Source organism: Peromyscus californicus, unplaced genomic scaffold (genome assembly GCF_007827085.1).
Source record: "Peromyscus californicus insignis strain IS unplaced genomic scaffold, ASM782708v3 Scaffold_5__1_contigs__length_169319896, whole genome shotgun sequence".
NCBI lineage: Eukaryota > Metazoa > Chordata > Mammalia > Rodentia > Cricetidae > Peromyscus > Peromyscus californicus.
In genome coordinates this window covers 41,505,340-41,527,460 of record NW_026294573.1, presented here as the reverse complement: position 1 = coordinate 41,527,460, position 22,121 = coordinate 41,505,340, and the positions used below count along the sequence as shown (strand labels likewise).

Below are 22,121 nucleotides of genomic sequence, written 5' to 3'. Positions count from 1 at the left end.
ACAGATATTTTCATTTCTCATCATAGTACTTTAGTCCAGGAATTTGGGAATTTCTGATACAGGTTTAGTATTGTACAGACCTTCTGGACCAGCCTTCAAAGAATGTTCCTGCTCTGTTCATGGTTCTTGCCTTCCAGTTTCATAAGCTTTTAGGCAGATGAAGTGTAATATCAAAATAGCTCAGAGAAAGCCTTGGTAACATTTAAGATATTGAACGTGCTGCATCTGGTAACTAGAAATTTTAATGATCTCCTGCTGTTTTGGTAATTGGATAAGTAAATACATCAGAATAAATCACACCAGCAAGTCTTTTGTATGTCGTTAGGGACTCAACTCTTTTAACTCCTGTTCAAAGCTCCAGCTCCTGAACAGTGCTTGTATGCAGAACTATGAACACACTGGCTTGCATAGCCCTACTTAAGTATTAAAATGCATTCAAAATGTTCACTTTCTCCCTCGCCACTCTGCTGCTGAAGACACATGGAGCATACCATTAAACAACTTCTCTGCAACCAGAGGAAAAAGTATTTTTCTAAAGTTTATGCTACCTAGAAATTTGTGCTCTTCCTGTTCTATCTCCAAACTGCCTTCCCAACTATGCCTACCCTGAAAGGCCCCAAAGAACCTTGTCAGGAACATTACCACACATTTACAAACTGGGAAAGTAAAAGGCTGGAGCAGAAAGGGATTGCCCTATTTTAATAAGAAATCATTTAAGAACTGTAAGTAGAAGAGTGGTAGAGTGGGACTTGTTTGTGCAACTCCCTTCCATGTGGAAATGTGAAAGAGAGACCCCGAGAGATGTGGTTTTTTGAAAGACTGCTGGGGTGTTGGCAATGCTGACCTGCTTACAGGTAAGAAAAGTGAGGCTCATCTCATAAGAAATTATGACTTATGAAAAGATGCAGTGCCAGGATTTAAAATGTACTTGTTTCTTAATCTTGCCTAGTGGTGAAATTCTGGGGCAAACAATGATCAAGATTTCTCGGAAGACTTTTAAGCCAAGTTCACAGTTCTCAACCTAACCAGTAGGCAATTATCTTTCCCCTGTTTCTCAGTGCTCTGCCACAGTCACTAATTAGTATTGTGATCCAGTCTTATCACAGACATCTTGAAGACCTGGCTGTCTTGTGTGGTGGCCTCTTTTTAGAGATCTGTCCCCTAGGTCAGTGTTTCCCTACCTCCTTCAAACCCCTACATACATCTCACTGAGTTAATCGTTTTGCCTTGAACAGGCTCAGAATCATTCCAGCCCTGGGCCTTCTGGCAGCTCCCAGTGGATGAGGAGACCAGTGCTTAACACATCTATAAGCTAGGCATGCCTTGAGCTAATCTGCACTAGATTTCTATTACTCTACTATAGAATCTTCATCTATGAATTTACTTATGTTATTTGTTTCTGTGGACCACAACTTACAAACTGCTCTGTAAAGCAGAACTTCCATTTGTTTACTTGAAATTGTGCCTTCCAGAACCCATGAGGGACTAATCTGGAAACTGACTTCTCAGGTAGAGGAGACCTGACTATTCTCTTTCTTCTTAGACTTTTTACATTTTCTTTATGTTCTTTGTTCTTTTGTTCTTTTGATGCTTGCTCTGTATACTTGGAATTTCTCCAGCTTTTAGACTAAAGAGAATCTCCTCCTCTTACTGCACCCTTGTTAGAATCCCCTTTCTTACCTCCGGGCTTTCCCATTAGCATTGTCACTTAATAGTGTAGTGACCAAAGCCACCACTAGGAATACCAAGGCAAGGAAAGGTCACCAAGGCATCCCTGACAAGATGCCAATTTTTGAGGACATTTTAACATTTTAATAACATACCAGGTTTTTTTTGTTTTTTTTTTTTTTTTTTTTGGTTTTTCGAGACAAGGTTTCTCTGTGTAGCTTTGCGCCTTTCCTGGAACTCACTTGGTAGCCCAGGCTGGCCTCGAACTCACAGAGATCCGCCTGGCTCTGCCTCCCGAGTGCTGGGATTAAAGGCGTGCGCCACCACCGCCCAGCACATACCAGTTTTTATGGTATAAAATGAAATACTTAAAAGATTATGATAATCACTTAATTACATAATATGGAGGTAATTAGCATAGTGTGTGGCACTTAGAAAATGCTAAGAGCACTGCCTATCACGTATAAGGCTCTGGGTTCAATATCCAACTCAAGGGAGGAAGAGAAGAAAGCAGAAAAGGGAGAAGCAAGCTAGATGTGGTATACAGCAGACGTATAGTCATAGCTGCTCGGAAAGGTCAAGTGGGAGGGTCACTTGAGCCCAGAAGTTCAAAACCAGTTTAGGCAATATCTCACCTCCACAAAAAAAGTAAATGTTAACTTTTGTAAATGATGATCATTATTAAGCTTCTGATATTTAAATGTTTTTTTTTTCCTAAGAGAAACAAGTAGACTAGGTTATCCAGAGCATCTAGAAAGTTAGCTGTTCTCTTAAGGTCAAATAAATTTTAACGCGAAGTTACTTCACTGTACTCTGGGAACTTCCATATGCAGCCCTTGGACTGCATCACAGAGTAAAAATGCTTGAGGTTTGAAATAGGAAGACTTGGGTTCAACTGGGAGCCCACCAATGTCTACTTTTATAGTCATGCATGAATTGTGTCCCCATCTGCATCTTGGTGTTCTCACCTGCTACAAGGAGAATTAATAGATGTAATTGTCTAGCATAGCTTTGAAATTTAGACAGTATTTATGAAGATACTCTGAAAGCTGTGAGATGATAATGACCATGTGTATGCATTTCTCAGAAGAAAGTTTGGTAGATTTGTTCTGTGATAGGTGGTTTAGCTTTAAAGAAGCATCTACTATACCAGATCTGGTGGCTTGTGCCTGGATCCCAGCCCTTGAGACTGAAGCAGAAGGTTCTCCATAAGCTCAAAGCCAACCCAGGTGGAAAGTGAGACCCTGCTGCAGAAGAAAAAAAAAAAAAAGAGAAATGCTGTAAAAGAAAGCTTGGCTGTAGCTTTGTGTTATAGATATGCCTAATGCTGTGGGAGACTTGGGGACTTAGGGACATTAAATAACATCTCCTTCACTTAACTATCTCTAGACTAATTAAAAGATATAAAACCTATTGAAAGATAAATCAGTCACTTTTATTACCAAAAAAATAAAATTGATCAGATTGTGGTTTGGGATTTGCAGTCAAGTAGCTTATTGATATATTCTTTGCTCCTAAATTAGATAAATTTACCCAGCTGAGGCATTGGTACAGATGCTACAGATCCTTATGCCTTATAATAGGAGCAGGTTAGCTAATAAAGAGAGAGGTGGGCAATGGTGGTTTACACTTTTTGGTTTTTTTTTTTTTTTTTTTGGTTTTTCGAGACAGGGTTTCTCTGTGTAGCTTTGCGCCTTTCCTGGAACTCACTTGGTAGTCCAGGCTGGCCTCGAACTCACAGAGATCCGCCTGGCTCTGCCTCCCGAGTGCTGGGATTAAAGGCGTGTGCCACCACCGCCCGGCAAGTGGTTTACACTTTTAATCCCAGCATTCAGGAGGCAGAGGCAGGTGGATCTCTGAGTTAGAGGCTAGCCTGGTCTACAGAGAGAGACCGTCTTACCAAAAAAAAAAAAAAAAAAAAAGTGCAGGGGAAATCATACAGCTAAATTCAGGAGTTTTTTCCCAAATTCACCAAACCTGTCACATTTGTATGAGAAGCAGGAAGAACATCCAGAAGTTTCTCCATGTAGAATCATGAACATAAAATAAATATACCCCCCCAAGTTTTACATTATTGAATCCTTATAGCTCAGCAAAAAAAAAGTCTCTATTTTATGAATAAAGAATAATTAACTAGAAGGTTAAGTAACCTTCCACAGTCCTCAAACAAAAATGAGATTATAGCAATGGATATCAAACCCAAGTATACTTCTGGTCACTCTTCAGTCATTCTAACCATTGAATAGTTGACACCATGAGATGACATCTAACATAAAAAAGGCACAGAACCAGTTTCCTTATGACATGGTGATGGCTATTTTCATCCCTTGGTGATGGCTATTTTCATCCCTACAAAAAAAACTTTCACCAAGTGGAGAAGGAAACTGGAAACAAAACTGATTTGGCTGACACTGGGTTTGAGGCTACATGTTTGGATCCCCAAAGCTCAAGTGCAGTACCATCAATTTCCTACTAATCACTAACCCCTACATTTTTAAAAGAAAAGCCTAAAGAAGAAAGGTGTCGATGCTGGGCAGTGGTGGTTCACACCTTTAATCCCAGCACAGAGAGCCAGGAGGATCTCTGTGAGTTCGAGACCAACCTGGTCTACAAAGTGAGATCCAGGACAGGCACCAAAACTACACAGAGAAACCCTGTCTAAAAAAAAAAAAAAAAGTAGAAGAAAAGTGGCTTGTCCAAGAATGGACTCATCTATTTATGACCTTTACTCTCTGGCAAGCTTTGATGGCAGACAGCCTTGGTAGTCAGATGTAGAGGTTCAGAGAAGAGGCCATTCACTGAAGTTGTTGAGGGCTGAAAACAAGGAAGAACACTCAGAAGTTGATAGACTGTAACTCAGTGGTTCTCAACCTTCCTAATGCTGTGACCCTTTTATAGATTTTCTCATGTTGTGTTGACTCCCAACTATAAAATTACTTCATGACTATAATTTTGCTACTTATAAGAATCATAATGTAAACATCTGATATGCAGGATGGTCTTAGGCGACCCCTGTGAATGGGTCATTCGACCCCCAAAGGGGTTGAGAACCACTGCTGTAACTGAAGGGGCAAATGCCCTGAAGCTTGGAAGTTTATCATGGTCTGTCTGTGCCAGGTAGAACAGATGTCTTTCACACTGCTGGGAGGGGAGGAAGGTTTGGGTGAGATGCTGATGCTAGTTCTCCATGTTGACATGATTGTTTATTAGTTTAGCAAAGGTCTGCTCCTGGAGTTCTGGCTCCCTCTGCTCACAGGGCTGCCACTCCTTAGCCTAGAAAAAATGGAAGTTGTTGGTCATCAGAGACTAGCAGGCAAATACTAAAGCAGTCAGACAGTGGATGATGCTGCCTTAAAGGTGCTTTGATTTTTTTTTCTGAAGTGCATTTTTTTAGTCTAAAAGCAGGAATATGTTTAAGAAACATTATTGCTTTCCATTCCTGCTCATTGAACCCAAAATCTGTAACTCAAAGAGTGAGAAAGAACTCTTGTTATCTAGGGACTTGTGGAAGTTCTGAGGAACAGCTCAGAAGGTTAGGGTTTAAGTTGATGCTTCCTGTCAGCTGTTAAGATGCATTAGGGCCTGGCGGTGGTGGCTCAGGCCTTTAATCCCAGCACTCGGGAGGCAGAGCCAGGCGGATCTCTGTGAGTTCAAGGCCAGCCTGTTCTACGGAGCGAGATCCAGGACAGGCACCAAAACTACACTGAGAAACCCTGTCTCAAACAAACAAACAAACAAACAAACAAACAAAAGATATATTACGAAGTAAAACGAGACAAAAATCGAAATTTAAAATTTTACCTCTATTAAGATATTAGATCCAGACTTTCCTTTATTTGATTCCAAAATAAAAGCAAATCTTAGTAAAATATCAAGTAAAACAGAGACTGTATATTACCAAGCCTATGGAAATGAGCTGTTGGTGTAAATTCTTTGCAAACTATAAAGTGCCTTGCAAGTACCACTGCTGCTCTTTTTAATAGTATTCAGCTCCCCCTTGAGTAGCATCTAGTAGTAGCATTATGTTTATGGTATCATATCTTTACTGCAGTTGAGAGGCAGGGTGGTGCTGCTATGAGGAATTTTGTAACAGACCAGGCATGGTGGCACACATCTTTAATCCAAGCATGTAGGAGACAGAAGCAAGCAGATCTAAATGAATTTGAGGCTAGCCTGTTCTATACAGTAAGTTCCAGGCCAACCAGAGCAACATAGTGAGACCCTATTTCAAAAAAAAAAAAAAAAAAAGAAAAAGAAAAAAAGAAAAGAAAAAGGACTCTCAAACAGATATCAGAAACCCTGATGCTATGGGATGTCTTTCTGTGTACTGTGAATATGTGTGGCTCCCATAGGATAATAAATAAAGCTGTTTTGGCCTATGGCAAGAAAGCTTACAGCCAGGCCAGAAATCCAAGTATAGATACAGAGAGGACAGAGTCAGAAGAGATGCCAGCAGACCGGTAACCCACAGCCACGTGGCAACATATAGATTTATAGAAATGGGTTAATTTGAGATGAAAGAGCTGGCTAGCCAGAAACTAAAGCCATAGGCCATACAGTTTGTAATTAATATAAGCCTCTGGGTGACTATTTTAGAAGTGGCTCTGGGACTGCGGGCAGGAGAGATTCATCCTGATTTCAGGGGCAGCAGGACTAGAGAAACTTCCATCTACACCCTGAAATAACATACTGTGTCTGCTTATAATCATCCATTTCACCTGGGCTGAGTCACTTGCTTTCTGAGTCTCAGGTTGCCCACCTGTGAAATAAAGGCCTGGACTGTTGGATAGTTAAGGCATTTTCTCATCATAACACCCTGAAATTTCCACATTGGCCAAGATGAGACTCTGTCACATTAGTTTACATTTTTCATAACAGAGTATTGATTTTAGAACAGGAACTGAATGAAGCCCAGGGAGGTCATAGGAAAAAAATGCATATAAAATTTCAAATTGCTGAGAAAATTGATATAACAAAGAAAAGCCCTGTTTGGCAGGGAACATATCCCATCTGTGCTAACATACACATTTTACAAAGCCAGTTTGCTAAACTGTTGTTTTAATGAGAAAATATGCCCATTCAGGTTTCCCAAATACAATGAAGGAAATGTCAGGATGGTTGACTCCCTTCTTCTAACTATGAAGACGAACTCTACCTCTTCTCTGAGAACACCCCTCCTCCCCCAAGGAATCCCAAAGTGTTCCTTCTCTGTTGATTTAGAGAGTCAATAATTCAGTAAAGTCCCAGGTAAATGGCAAAAGACAGACCTAGATTGGGTTTTTGTATTCGTATTTTATAAACATTTCAGGATTTTTTAATGACCCCTGACCTTCTGCCATTCTTAAAGTGAAGGTCTTGTATCCTGGAAGCTTGATTCAAAAGAAACTCTGGATCATCTCTTCCAATTTCTTTCTCCCTATGGATACTACTCTCAGCGACATCTCTAGCCATGTAATCTAGTAACTAGGTAGATCCCAAAGCTAGATTGTCTTGATTCACAATCTGGCTCTGCCCTTAATAGCTTTAATACTTTAGACAAACAACTTAATCTGTTCTGTGACTCAGTTTCCTCATAAAATAGGAATGATCATTTTGCCCACATTGGAAAACTATTATAAAAATATTTTTATAAAAGCAAAGTATGTCAAAGATTGCCTGGTTTGAAATAAATGTTCAGAAAATGTTAGCTGGTACTATTGCCATCAAATATGCTTGTATTTGGATACTTCTGAGTGCAGCAGACTTCCTTCTCCCCTCCCCAAGTCAGCCTGTTCATAAGTTGGTTTGCCAGACCATTCTGATCATAATGAGCTTTGGAATTGGATAGACCTGACTCTGAAACCTTAGTCCCTACAACAATGGGCAAGGTAGCCTTAGTGTCCATATCTATAAGATGGCACTAGTACTGATTTCACTAGGCCATCTTGAGGAATAGTTAAGAGACTACATATAAATCAGAATGCAGGCTGCATGGACCCAACTAATGGGAGATGTTCACTAAGTGATACCTGCTACTATGATGATGACTTGAGGACAAGAAGAAGATAAATACCGGAAGGCAAAAGAAGAAAAGCAACAAAATTAGGAGAAAGAACCATTGCTAGCCACAGTAATTCCTGCGGCGTCCCTGAAGAGTTCTACCTCCCATGATGTTTACCTCACCATCTTGGCTCTCTTCACTTGTCAGCCTTCAGAAACTCAAGCCAGAGTAGCACATCTCTGTCCCTCCAGCAACAGCAGCACCATTTCCTTGTACCCTCTGTCCCCACACAGTTCCTCTTGTCCTCTACTGTTTCTCAGGAGACCCCTTTTTTTCTTTTTTTCTGAGACAGGGTTTCTCAGTGTAGCTTTGGAGCCTGTCCTGGATCTCACTTTGTAGATCAGGCTGGACTGGACTTGAACTCACAGAGATCCGCCTAGCTCTGCCTACCAAGTGCTGGGATTAAAGGTGTGCGCCACCACAGCCCAGCTCAGGAAACCCTTCTGACATGCTCCATGCCCTTCTAAATGAGGCCCAGAGCACTGCAGTGTCTTCACAATGGGGCCACTAGCCACTGAGAAGGAGCTTGGTACCCTGCTCCCCCTCATTCTCTCTCACCTATAAATTACAGTAGAAGCAAAGTTTTCAATTATCGTCTACAATTAAAGAAAATTAAATTAAAGAAAAAGTCATGAATTTGAAAGAGAGTGGGAGACATGGATGAGTTGGAAGGGGTAGAAATGATGTAAATACAGTGTTTGTGTATGAAATTCTCAAAAAATACAGGTTTTACACATATCTATGGAAAATATGCCTCTGAGTTAGGAGTGGATACCCCTTAACAGTAGGATTATAGGATTATTTTTATAGACTCCAGTGTGATTTTTTGACACATGCATATATCATATAATAATCAAAATAGAATTCTTAGCATACCCATCACCCCATTAATATTTCCTTGTAAAGATATAAAAAAAAAAAATCTCTCAGCCGGGCAGTGGTGGCACACGTCTTTAATCTGTGAGTTCGAGGCCATCCTGGTCTACAGTAAAAGTTCCAGGAGAGACTCCAAAGCTGCGTAGAGAAACCCTGTCTCGGGGTCGGGGGTTGGGGGGGAACAAAACAAAACAAAACCCCTTTCTTCTATATCACATACTTGGGAAATCCAGCTGGTGCTCACCTGGAAGCTTCTTCCCCTTTGGTGGTTTTCATAGTGCTGGTAAGTGCTATGCATTCTACTGGAAGAGAAGAGTAACCATCAGTCTCCTCTAGCAGTAAACCCCGCAGTCTGCATTAACGACCTGCCTGGCAAGATATGCTCGATGGTGCAATGGTACCACAGATGCTCTGGCAGCCCCCTCAAGCTCAGGGATCTCTGAGGGAGGTGGAGGGTAAAGATTATAAAGCCAGAGGTGGTGGCTGACTTCAGAGACTCATGCTCTCTGGATACAGCACTGCAGATGCATATTTAAACTCAGAGACTGTGACAGCATGCACAAGACCAAAGCAAAATCAAGCCAGACAAAATCCCAGCATGGAGGAGGGGAGGCAGGCACAGAGTCCCACCCCTAGCTGACTGCTGGTATTTGATTGCTGCTGGGAGAGGGAAGGTCGGTTTTCTTTAATGGTGTGACAGCTGGTATATGGACCACACGCCATGGCAGGCCCCCTGAAGGAGTAATCAGCCAATACAAACTGGGCTTGGTGAGTTGAAAGGGAATGAGAGGGAACACATGTACATGAAGTTGAATGGGTTGGCAAGTGGTGAGATCTGGGAAAAATTAAGGAAGAGAATTAATATGGTCAAAATACATTTCATGCCATTCTCAAGAATTAATAAAGACAATATTTTAAAAAGCCAAATGTAGCCGGGCGGTGGTGGCACACACATTTAATCCCAGCACTTGGGAGGCGGAGGCAGGCGGATCTCTGTGAGTTCGAGGCCAGCCTGGTCTACAGAGCGAGATCCAGGAAAGGCTCCAAAGCTACACAAAGAAACCTTGTCTCAAAAAGCCCCCCCCCCAAAAAAAAGCCAAATGTGAGAAATAATGTCTCTTCTGATTATTTAGAACTATATAATACATTATTGTTAACTATAGTCATACTACTGGGCAATAGAGCACCAAAGGCTATTTTTATTTTTAAAAATTTAATTCGGTAACAGTGGGGTTTAATTTAATCTCTTAGTTATATGTTTTCATCTGTAAAATAGGAATAACACTAGTTACAAGACTAGCATTTAGATCAAACAATATTTTAAAAAAAACTTTGTATGTTTTATAGTATATTATCATGTTATCTATATACTCATTAACACCAGCCCAAAACTACTGCTGAGTTCAGGTACTCTTATACAGGGTAGGCTGGTGGCAACTACAGTAGTAAAATATGGTGCCAGATGTGGTGACTTGATCTAATCTCAGCACTTGGGGGCTGGAGAGATGGCTCAGCAGTCAAGAGCACTGGTTGTTCTTCCAGAGGACCCGGGTTCAATTCCCAGCACCCACATGACAGCTCACAACTGTCTGTAACTCCATTTCCAGGGGACCTGGACTCTATAAGCACTGCATGCACATGCTGCACAGACATACATGCAGATAAAACACCCATCTACATAAAACAATAAATAGGTAGACAGACAGACAGACATAATCTCAGCACACTTACTCGGGAGGCAGAGGCAGGCAGATCACTGGGAGTTAAAGGCCAGCCTGGTCTACATAACAAGTTCCCAGGATAGCCAGAGATAGCCTGGGGAAGGAGGTGGGGGGATGGCTCTGGATACAAATGTAATTCCTGGCTTACTAGCTGTGTGGCCTTGAGCAAATTCTCAGCCTTTCTAAACCTGTTTCCTGGCCTGTCAAATGGAAATAACAATATCTAGCTCAAGAGCCATTGTAAGGGTTAAATCAGTTAATATATTCTATGTGTAATGAAAGATTATAAACTGTTGGCTATCATTGTTGTCAACAGTTATAATATTACATTGTTGTAATAATTTGTATCACAAAGCAAATGGATTAAAAAAGAAGGAAAATAAATAAAAGACTAGATAGTAAAAAAAAAAACATTAAGCATAGATAAATGAAATGAACTTCAGAATGGGCTGGGGAGGCCTCATATGGGCACTCTGAGAAGGTATGCCTCAACAGAACTGTGTTTACTTCAAAGCAGTCCACTGGCTGGAGGACCTCACTGAAGTTAGAGAATGAGATCTCCAGAACTGAAGGCATTACATACAGGGGAAGGGTAGCATGCCTGCTGGGCAATGGGGTAGAAACAAAGATAACCAGGACAACCTAGAGAGAGTATAGGCTGCTACCCAAGAAACACCACAGCCAATAGTGGCTGTTCATCTGCTGCGTACTTACTGACTTGGGATGGGCCACCAGAGGCTTCCCTAACATTATTTCACGTAGCTATCACACTGACTACAAAGGAGAAACTGATTGCTCTATTACAGATAGGAAAATGGACTCTCTAATTTTTAACTGCTTCAAGGTCATATAGATAGAATGTAGGTTTGCTTCAGTCTTTTTAATCATAACACTGTGGACAGATTCTTTCTAACTATAAAGCCATAAACAAGTGGTAACTACATTGAAACTCGGTTGTCTCACCTCTGCAGCCTTGCATGGTGGTGGTCATGGACTAATTGAGAAATAGATTTGAAGTGCTTGGCTTGTGATAGATGTCCAAGAAATTTTTGTTTCTGCCTTCCTCAGATCCCAATTTCCCCACATAAAGTGACTAGGGAAAATCATTTAATATTTCTTGGATACTGTTTTATCAATGACAACTACAATTTTAACTAAGAGTTTATGAATCTCTTACCTTGCATGTCTACCACCCCAGTAGGGTGCCACATAGGTCTGATGCTCCAGGCTTCCAGCCTGTTTTGCTTCCTAATACATCTTCCTGCCTGTTCTCACAACTCTGGCACTAGTATGGTTTTGGTTTCTCACAATAGGCGTCATATTTACAAACCACAAATAACAAAGTAGAAGATACCGGAAGAGCTCTGGCATGTTAATTAAGAACAATAGCAGAAGCAGCTGGGCAGAAAATGCCAAAGCAGAGGCAACATAGCTCTGTTTGTTGACAGAAGCCAGTGCAGTATTATACGTTAATTGGGGAAGTAGGTAAACATTTGCCAGCAGCTTGCCCTCCCACTGCATTGGAAAACAGACAGCAAGCTAGGTCCTCCCTTCTACCTTGCCTGCCCATCTCCCCAGCACCCAAGAGATACTAGTAGGTCAAGATTTGTGCTGGGTTCCTTACAAGCAGAAAGGATTCCAGGGGTAGATGTGTCTCCTTAATGACCCTCCTGAGCATACCTAGTCTCCACCTGCATATGCTAAGGTCAGTGTTTCCCACGTTAGTTTACCAGTCTTTAACACCCAGGGGCCCCCCTTCTCTACCTGGAAGAAGAAAGCAGAGTCATCTCATTATGAATGGCCTGAGTTGAGCAGGCAAATTGCCTGCCTGTAGTATTTGCCCAAGGCCCCAAAGCTCATGCAAATAGCAGAGCAGCAGCTTCAGGTATAGCTAGAGAGTACCTAACCATCCATGACATACTCAGAGCAGCCCATTGTCTACATGTCCATCTCCCTTTATAGTTGCTCTCATACATAGCGAATTTTGTTGATCTGCTCTATGCCAGACACTGTGCTAATTATGTTTTTCCCATTTAATTTTGATCAATCCTACAAGACAAGAGCCACAAAGCTGATAGCCAACACCGCTGTGACTTAAACTAGAGTCTTCCTATTTTCAAAGCCTGTATGCTTTCCACTAACCTAATACTCTTCAGTCTTGCAGAGCTCATGATCCCTTTTGATAAATGTGTTTCTTTCTCTTGGGTTTTTAAAACCTTCACCTGCCATCTCTGCCCTGGCTTAGGAAGGGCAGAGATCTAATAAAGATTTAGTTTTACATTTAGTAGTTGATTTTTTTTTTTTTTTTTTTGGTTTTGGTTTTTTGAAACAGGGTTTCTCTGTGGAGCCCAGGCTGTCCTGGAACTTGCTCTGTAGACCAGGCTGGTCTCAAACATAGAGATCCTCCTGCCTCTGCCTCCAGAGTGCTGGGATTAAAGGTGTGCTCCACCACCACCCCGAATTTTCATAAATTTCTAAAATATAGTTATATTATGTGGTTGCCTCATTTTTCCAGGCTAAATATACCCTCAATGAGGAGATTGTGCTGTCTTCCTCGGGAGCTCCCTGAGATAGCGTCATCTCTGGATACAGTGGAGTGGCCATTCTGTAGTTTGCTCCATGGAATTTTAATGAAGAGCCTAGCCCTTATCCCTCCAAAGGTTTAGTTGTTGTCCCAGCCAGCAGAGCAGCCTCCATGCTATCAGCAGTTAACCAAGTCAAGGTCTCAGGCATGCCATTCCTCTGTTTAGCCAGCAGAATATATCTTCCTCTGTCTTTCCCAAGGACACAGGAGGCAAGGGACCTAGCCAGTAGCCTGAGGTTAGTACTAACTCCTCTAACTAGATGGAACTGTAAAAATATGACCTTTCTGAGAGCCCTGGTTTCCTCAGAGAACATTAAGAACACCACCATCACCACACAGAATTGTTTTAATCCAGTAAGATACTGTACACATGCTCATGCCAATGTGTAGAAGGCTGAAAAACAATGTACTTGTTAAAGATTTCTAAATGTGTATTTTCTTTCTTTTCAGATAACTCAGCTAGACCCCAATAAGTCATTATTGGAGGTAAAGTTGTTCCCTCAAGAAACCCTTTTCCTTGAAGCAAAAGAGTAAACATGACTCAGCGGTGGAACCAGCCACTCCTGACAAGCCAGTGGTACATGTCAAGAGATGGGCTCCTCGCCAACCCACCCACATGCTCGTCTCACTCAATTCAATGTCACACTTCTGCCTCTCGCAAGATTGCTGGAAAAAAGTAATAAACATAGCTACTTAAAATTTCCCATCCATGAGTATATGTTCCCTAGCCCTCATGATGGAGTATTCCCTTTCCCTCCACTGCCCTCTCCTGATATACCTGCACTTCACCCTTGTTTAATAACTAATGTACTGTTGAGTGAGAGTGACCCCTGGTAGAACTTATACCTCTCCAGTTCCCATCTTTCCCCTTCAGTGTCCAGAACAGTTCTTTTTGTCCTTGACATCAGGATGCTGTGTATTTGATATGTGTCATTGAGCCAGGGCTCATACCTCTGCTTTTTTATGTCTGTAACTGGATTTTAAGTTTATATCACCTAATTTTAAAAGGCAGAGAGAAGAAAGTCAAATTGGACATTCTTGGCCTGAGGGTTAGACATTTTGGGGTAGAGAAGTATATCATATGTCTAACTCCTTTACTAAGATATGAGATTTTGTTGGAGAACTAATTTAACATATAGGCAAGGTATTTATATACTGCTGTCATGGCCTCCATATTCCATCTTGGAGGAGTTTTTTTGTTTCATTGCAGCTTGGGGAACTAATGAGTACACAGTGTGTTGAGGTAGCATGCAGAGAGTGCCAGCACTAAGACTTGCTATTGGCCAGCTATGGGAAGCTGTTACTCAGCTTGCATTGAGACATTTAGAACTTCCCAGGTACCTGCTACCAAGTTGCTGCACACAATTCTGCTTTTCCTGCCCCTGCTACTTCATACATCTGGGACCTTGTCACTTGGTGGGGTGTTTGTTTCCTTTTTTTAGGCTTTTGGAGACCAGATCTCACTATGTAGCTCAGGCCTCAAACTTGCAGTCATCTGCTTCCACCTCCCAAGTGCTGAGATTACAGGCATGCCCCACAATACCTGGCCATCACTTGGTGTTTTAAACACCTTCTCTATTGCCAAAATCTAATCAGTTACCCTGTGGGCTCTCCTGCAGCAAGGGACTTGCTCTATAAGTTTAGTTTCTGAATGTTTTAATATTAGATATTGGATTTATATCCCAAATAAAAGAGATCTCATTCTTTGGCTAAAAATTCAGACTTCATATATTTAAGAGAGCAAATTTGGGGGCTTAGCCTAGAATTCATGTGTTGCCTGAATTGATATGTAGTAATCTGGGGTTTGATTTGTAGATGTGGACTTTGTTAATCTATGGATTTAGGGTTTGGGGTAGTTCATAAGAATATTTATATCTTCACAGCCAATTAATTTCCTTTTAGTCTTAGAATGTTCTCTATGGCAGTTTTTGTGTCATCTCTAGTCTTTATCTTTAGAGTTGGCCTCCCAGTCTAGTTATTTTGTAAGTGTGTTAGGTGTGTTTCCCTGGTTCCATTATGGGGTTCTGAGAAGACTTAACCAAAGCTGAAGATATGTCTGGTCACTTTTCTCTCTACTCAAAAAGTATTGGCCAGGAAAATTCACCTGTTTTCCTCTGATGCTCAGCCAAGAACGTCCCCTGAAAATTCTTCCAAGGGATTGTTGCTAATACCACTACGCTTCATCTGCCAACTGACTGAAAAGAAGGGAGCTCACTGTGAGGGGAGTTCCACCTAAGCACTTCCTCTCCAGCTCTGCTCCTTCCTTCCTAATCAAGTGGTACCACAAGATGTCATTTCCGAAGCTGCAGCTGTCCTAGGGAGCCAGCTCTTTTTCCAGCTAGACCTTGATCTGTAGCTGCTGTGAGAAGCCACAGCCCTGAACTCAAGCCATATCAGAACCAGCAGCCAGGGTGTGGGCAGGGGTTTGAGAGAGGTCTCTGAACTCACTCTTGTGTTTAACCTGTTCCATCTGATCTGGATTTGACTTCATTATATGGTTCCCTACCATTCCCGTTTACTTCTGTATACCAACATATAGACTTTACCCTGAAACCAGTTTCATAAACGTTATTAAATGTTACTTGAATGTGTGTGAAATTGACAAACCCTTTTTCAATCCTGCCTTGGAAAGTTCTCTGTCTAACTGGCTCAGCCTCCTGAACTCCTATCCTATAGGCCCTGTTACTGTTCACTCCTGGAAGTCTGGTCAGTTGAGTTCCAGAAAAGGAGGGGAGAACATTTGATACCCTCTCATACAAGCACAATACTAAAGTGACTTGCTACCATGGCAAAATCAGCAGTATCTTTTACGGTCTTCTTAACCTTAGACTTCCATGAGCTGTACATCCCAGCCTCCAGACACTGAGCGAGGCCATCAATGTGTTCCCTCCACATTCTTTGCCTACTGTTTACAGTGACTCCAGGACTCCTTGTCATCCCCCATTCTAGGTCACTGCCCTGTGTTCTTGGATTATCATTTGTGTCTTTGAAGAATTTGTTTAAAGGGTTGAGGAAGCAATGCCAATTTCCTATTGCCTTTTAATAGTCTTGGGTTTTTGGAAGGCTTCTGGTTTAGAAGGCTACCATGATCTGACCCTGTGAGTTTTATAAGCCATCCAGGTAGGTGTTCATCTGAATCAAAAGCATTCACAGCCTGAGTTGGATGGGAACATTCTTGTGGAGTCTTTCTAATGCAAGGGGTTAAGAGTTAAAGTTTTGTAGGTTTGGGTTAGCCAATGGAATTAAAAAACATCACCTCTGTAGTTGCATTAAAGCTAGATGTGCTGACCTGGGCATGCCTGGCAGCAGGCTAGATTTCAGAGACTGCAGAGTTCTGACACACTTCCTCATAGGAAATGGGAGAGAGTCTTCCCTGTCTCCATTTGCAGCATCACTGACTGAGACACTTCTGCCCATCCCATTCATCTACCCAGTTCAAGATCCCACAAGTGGGTAGGACACAGTCCTAAATTCAGTATATATATATAACTACCTTGGGCATTGCATTTGCATCTGTGTGACCCATCACACTCATTTCTTACGTGATCATCTTAGCATTCTTGTGTACACTTTAGAGGCTTCTTCCCGTTTTAGCCCTGTTGTGTAGTTGCTGTGTGACCAGAGGGGGAGGAAGTTCTCTGAACGCTTTGCAGTTCACCTCACCTTCCATGGTTGTCATCAGCCCACTGCTGTGAGTGAGCCAGAGACGATCACTCCAGTTCTACACACAGTACTCAAAAGGTTGTGACTTGCCTTATGTCCCCATCATCGTAGCAAAAGTATCAAGGCTCAAGACCTGGCCTCCTGTTTTCATTGTCCTATACATTGTCTACATTCTCCCCAGGAGTAGCTCTTGGAATCCTCTTTTATATGCAAAAGTTAAGTGTGTGTTCTTCTGGAAAGGGAATCTGTAATCATCAGATTCTTATTGGGATCTGTTAACTGGAAAAAAAATCGAAGCGCCACTATTTGCATCAAGCAAACAATATCAGACTAATTGCAGTGTTGAAGCTGTGTGGTTTCCTATTTTATATCCAAAAGAAGCTCCCAAGGATGGTTAAATGTAACCAGTCAATTCTCTTGTCTTGAACTTCCCTCTGCATTGAGTATCTCTAGTTTTTCTCAAAAAATCAGCTTTGGAAAACAATAAGAGTCACTCACTCTGTTCCCCTCCACTGAAAATTTTGTTTGAGACAGGATTTCACTGTTTAACCCTGACTGGCCTGGAACTCAGAGAGATCTGCCTGCCTCCGCCTCTGTGCTGAGATAAAGGTGTGCACTCAGCTTCCAGTACATTTTGAAAGCTTATCTGACAGGAATTACAATTAAGAGAAACCTGATCTTTTTTTCACTCTCTTAACTCTTTCTGTTCTTGGTTTTGCCAAGTAGTATTATGTGCTTAAGAGCCCATCTTCTAAAGCCATATTGCCTGGGTGCAGGCACCAGCTCCACTCACTAACTATCACTATGCCTTAGGGAAGTCACCTCACCTTCCTGCACCACAGCTTTTCAGCTATAAAAGGAATTACTAACAGTAACTTGTTGATAAAATCTTAGAAAATTTCAGTAAAGCAGTTGGAACAGCTATTGTTGCCCTGTAGACCCAGAGGATTGCAATAGTGTGTGGTGGCCGTGAGAAGTGGCAGTTTCTGGAGAATGGCATGCAAGACAGACTAAAAGGCACTCCAGGAGCTCCTGTATTCCAGAGCCCTAGGAAAGGTTGGCGTTAGGATGAGTCAGATACTCAGTGTACTACAAACCTTTCTTCTAGCCTCACAACAACCCTGTGGGTAGAAGTTCTAAACCTCCTTCATACAGGAAACAAGCAATTGTCTCAAACCCCGCACACAGTAAGGGGCAGGGCAGAGTTCTGCATCTGTCCTTTGACTCCGAACTCCTGCATGTCTGCAACAGTGCAGTGCTGCCTTCGAGGGAAGCATAACCACACGACCAAGACTCTCTGATAATAAAGTGTTGGGTGCTAGAAAGAGGAAAGTCATATTTTTAATGGACAGATGAGTCTCCATATGACTCATCCCTGAAGTTCCTAGTGCTACATTACATGGAAATGTGTCAGAAGCCAGGACCTAAGCAATATTTAAAGCATAGGGGTCTCCCAAGTCCATTCACTAATCCTTTATCCTACCACAGTATCTTCCCTTCAGAGTATCATCATCTCATTAAGGTTATAATTATATCCTAATTGGTCTCATTTCTCCAGTCCAGTCTCCACATCACTGCCAGAAAGTTCTCTCACTTGCCTCACTGTGTCATCTACCTTGCCTCAGTCCTCCCAAAAGCTTCCCTATGCCTTCCAAATAAAACCCTAATTCTTGGTTTGGATTTAAGCCCCTGTCACCTACCCTACTTCCTGTCCCACCTGTATCTCCATTCATTCCCTCAATACATACTGACTTAAGAAATTTTCCTGAATGTGCCAGCTTTCTGTTGTCCTTGGCTTTGCACAGTATTGCCTTCATAGACTGGTACCAGCCTCCATCCTTCACTTTCCAGATAGACTTTGCTTCCTCCCACATGTATTCTTGACCATTGCCTCGTGCCCTCACACCACAGGTCAGATGCCTGTGCTGTGAATCTTCAGTCTGAGGCTGCCCTTTTCATTGTGCTGGGTCTTTCCAAACTGTAATTCAGTTCATGACCTTCCTCATCCTGGTCATGAGCCCCCAAAAGATCAGAATCACTTCATATCCTCAAGACCTAGCAAAATGACCGACATACAACAAGCACAATGTAACAAATATTGACTGAATTTGAACAGAGATCCTGGCATAAAAGTACTAAAAGATAGTCACTTCCATCCCTGACCTCCAACTCATCTGGTAATATTGAAAGGCCAAGAAATTATATCTTGATTATTTATTTCCAGAACCAGCCCAGGGTCTGGGACATAGCAGGTATATACCCAATGGCTACTGAAGCAAAGCCAACTTGTTTGTTAATGAAAGAAAAAAAGGTAAAGGAATCGGTGTTGAGTTCTTAGGTCAGCCCAACATAATGCTGCACTCTATTCATCCACATCATCCTCAGGCTCGCCCCGTGAATAGTTAGAAAAACGGAGGTTTGGAAATCTGAGTCACCATCCAGAGACACATAACTAACAGGGAGAGGAATGGGCTTTGGTGGGGCCACCTGTGCCCTGAGCACACTCCTGTGCTTTCAATCATTGGTGAGCCCTGCCCTGGCTGCCTTGGCATGCAGAACTTCAGACCCAAAGGTAGGTTAACATTAGTTAACAGTGTCACACAGTCCCCTGGTTTGCCTTCCAACTATGAAGACCGGTGTCTGGCTCTCAAGCAGGGCTTATCTGTCCTGCATGCCCTCAGTGTTAGAAGTTCCTTCCTCACCCTACACTCCTTTCAAACTCTTCCTGGATAAGAGAGTGCCCCAGTTTTGTTTAAGAAATAAACTTCCTGACAGTGGGATCAATGATTGTTTTATTGCCCAGCACAGGCCTGCTACTATGTAGGTGCTTCAAAAACAACTCTTGATAGTGAAAGGACTACTTAAACATTGTCTATTACATGCCAGCCGTTGTGATATTTAATAATATTAACTCACTTGTTCTTTGTATTGTTTTCTTTACTGGTGCTCAAACTAAGGCCCAGGGGGTTAGGTCATTTGTTCAAGGTCACACACAACCAGTAAACCAAGAAGCCAGATCAAACACAGTCCATTTGGCTTCAGAGCTTAGGCCAGTACTGCACTGCTTCTCCAGTAAGTTTCTGGAGCCCACAGCACAAGGCAGGGGCCTCTTCTAATCCCTGTGTTTCCCTGGCAGAGCAGGTATCACATTATTACGGTTATTTGCACAGAAGTCTTTTTCCACTGGACTGTAACAGGTCCACACCTGTGGGATCTGGCACGGGGTACTGATAGTAAATGTTAGGAATGAACCACAAACTATCCTATGAGGAGTAACATACAGTCCCTGTTCCATGCACTGATAAACTGAGGGCAAGCAACAGAAGTCTAAGCCTCTATATTATATACCACTGATCTATGCTTAGGCCTGCCTCCACAACAAATACTTGTTCCTGAATGTTTCACCATATCAGCATTTGCCCTATGGAAATGAGTTTAGCCTTGGCTTGCCCACTCATTGAAGCCTTCTTACAAACTTGATTCTCAGCCTCCACCCTTAACCTAGAATGCCCTGACAGGAGTGCTATAGAACCACCAATTTTAATGCTAGAGAATTCCCAGAACTATGGAAACCCAAAGTCTCTCCCCCACGATGAAGAGTCAAAAACTGCTTCTCGGGTAAGTCTGTCTCATCAGGGAGTATGGTGAACCTGGAAGTCTGAGATCCCAGAATTAGCCAAGGGAGGTAGGTATCCACAGCATCACAATGGAGCCTGCCTTCTGGATACAGGTGTCCAGGGCCTGCAAATGTTACCTGTCTCCCATGGGTACACACTAGTAACATTTGCGTAAGGCTTTTCTGAGAAGTTGGCAACAGCAAGCCTTACTGAAACTTTTCTCTATGTTTTGGGGGTCAGAAGAAGCAGCCAGAAACTTGCTTTATTTCCAGAGGTAAATGCCAAGGACTCTGCTGAACATCCATTTAGAAGCCATTGTCTTCCTAGCCACATCATTGTAGTCCTTATCTCGGAACATTATACTATAGATAAAGAAACTGAGGGCCAGAGCAATGAACTGGCTTGTCTAAGGTCTCTGTTAGGACATGCCTTTACCCAAAGCAAATGTCATAAGGAACTGGCTTGTGTAGCTATCACTTCCATACTTCGATTTCTTCATGAGTTTCTTCCATGCTGTGGGAAGTGATAGGCAGAATGAAGAATATGCTTTCTTGAACAAAAGTGGTATTGCACTATGGAGGAATCTTTTAAAGAATAAACTCTGCTGTGTGAGCCCCCAAATAGAAGCCCTGAGAGCGTATAGGGGTGAGAGAGAGTATGTTTCCCAGAGGGCTTGGAGTGGCCCTGGGCTGTTCTGCTCTGCTTATGTGGGCAGAGTGCTTTGTGTTTCATATTCCAGTTAATGTAACCTTCAGAACATGGAGTGTGAAGCATGGGCACGGAGAGAGAGAGTCCTGAGCCCACCTTGGATCTTGAACAGCCAGAGTGTGCTGGGAGGTCATTCAGCCATGCCAATCCATCTGAATTTGGGTTCTAGAGGCAGGGAGATTTTCAGATTAGGGTTCAAAATCAAAGGCACCTGAGACCAAGTTCTTTCTGTCTCCAGCTCCCAGATACCCAGTCTCCCTTCTCATGGAGATAAACAGGATGCTGAGAAGGAGTGTTAGTTTGGGTTTCCATTGCTGTAACAAACACCTTGACCACGGAAACTTATAAAGGACATCATTTAATTGGGGCTGGTTTACAGTTCAAAGGTTTAGTCCATTATCGCCATGGTGAAAAGCATGGCAATACACAGGCAGACATGGTGCTGGAGAGGTAGCTGAGAGTTCTACATCTGGATCAGCAGGCAGCAGGAAGAGATAGTGAGCCACTGGCCAGGCTCAAGCCCTCAAAGCCCTCCCACAGTGACACACTTTCTCTAACAAGGCCACACCTCCTAATAGTGCCCCTCCCTATGGGCCTGTGGAGCCATTTTCATGCTAAGTGCAGGAATGAAGAGTCCTCCAAAGAGGGGTTCCAAACATTGAAGGAAGTGTCCCTTCCTCCACACCCAGCAGGCTAGCTCAGGGAACTGGTAGTGAAGAACCAGTCTCTAACTGTAAACAACCCTCACCACACCAGTCTTATATTTCTCTATTTCCTTCTGATAGATAGTTCTGTTTCCTCTGCTAGAAATTGGAGATGACAAGGGGCGATTGTATGGTTTCAGAGAGGACAGCACAGAGCCATTTGGGAACATCCCCCACCTGCACCCCACCCCAAATCAGCATGTGCCACTTTTGTCCCTGACAAAAGACAGTTGAGGCATCTGGAAACGTTGGAATCTGTACCAACTGATACAGGAAGAACATGGGGCTCCAAATTGGAGATGGCTGGGCCTGGCAAGTCCTGAAGAAGTTGGAAAATTAGGAACTGCCTAGTCCAACTAGGAACTTTCTGTGTGACAGAACAGGAAATGGTGGTGGGGGTCAGAGTAAATAAAAAATATATAGGAAGGGATTAAAAACTGACAGGTGACCTGTGGGGGTGCATTTGGCTTGTCCTTTCTACATCCATCCTTCCCTCTTCAGTTTCCTGTGTCCTGGATGCTACAGGCTGGGAGTTCATAG

At 42.5% G+C, this 22,121-nt stretch overlaps 1 protein-coding gene across 1 annotated transcript in view; it reads left to right on the top strand.

Moving 5' to 3' along the window:
* Faf1 (Fas associated factor 1) overlaps positions 1-15,480 on the top strand; it is a 347,836-nt gene extending 332,356 nt beyond the window's left edge. Inside the window, exon 19 of the mRNA XM_052715293.1 lies at positions 13,340-15,480. Coding sequence (XP_052571253.1) covers positions 13,340-13,423 — 84 coding nt within the window. The 3' untranslated portion in view covers positions 13,424-15,480. The remainder of the gene's footprint in view (positions 1-13,339) is intronic.
* The last annotated feature ends 6,641 nt before the right edge of the window (positions 15,481-22,121 follow it).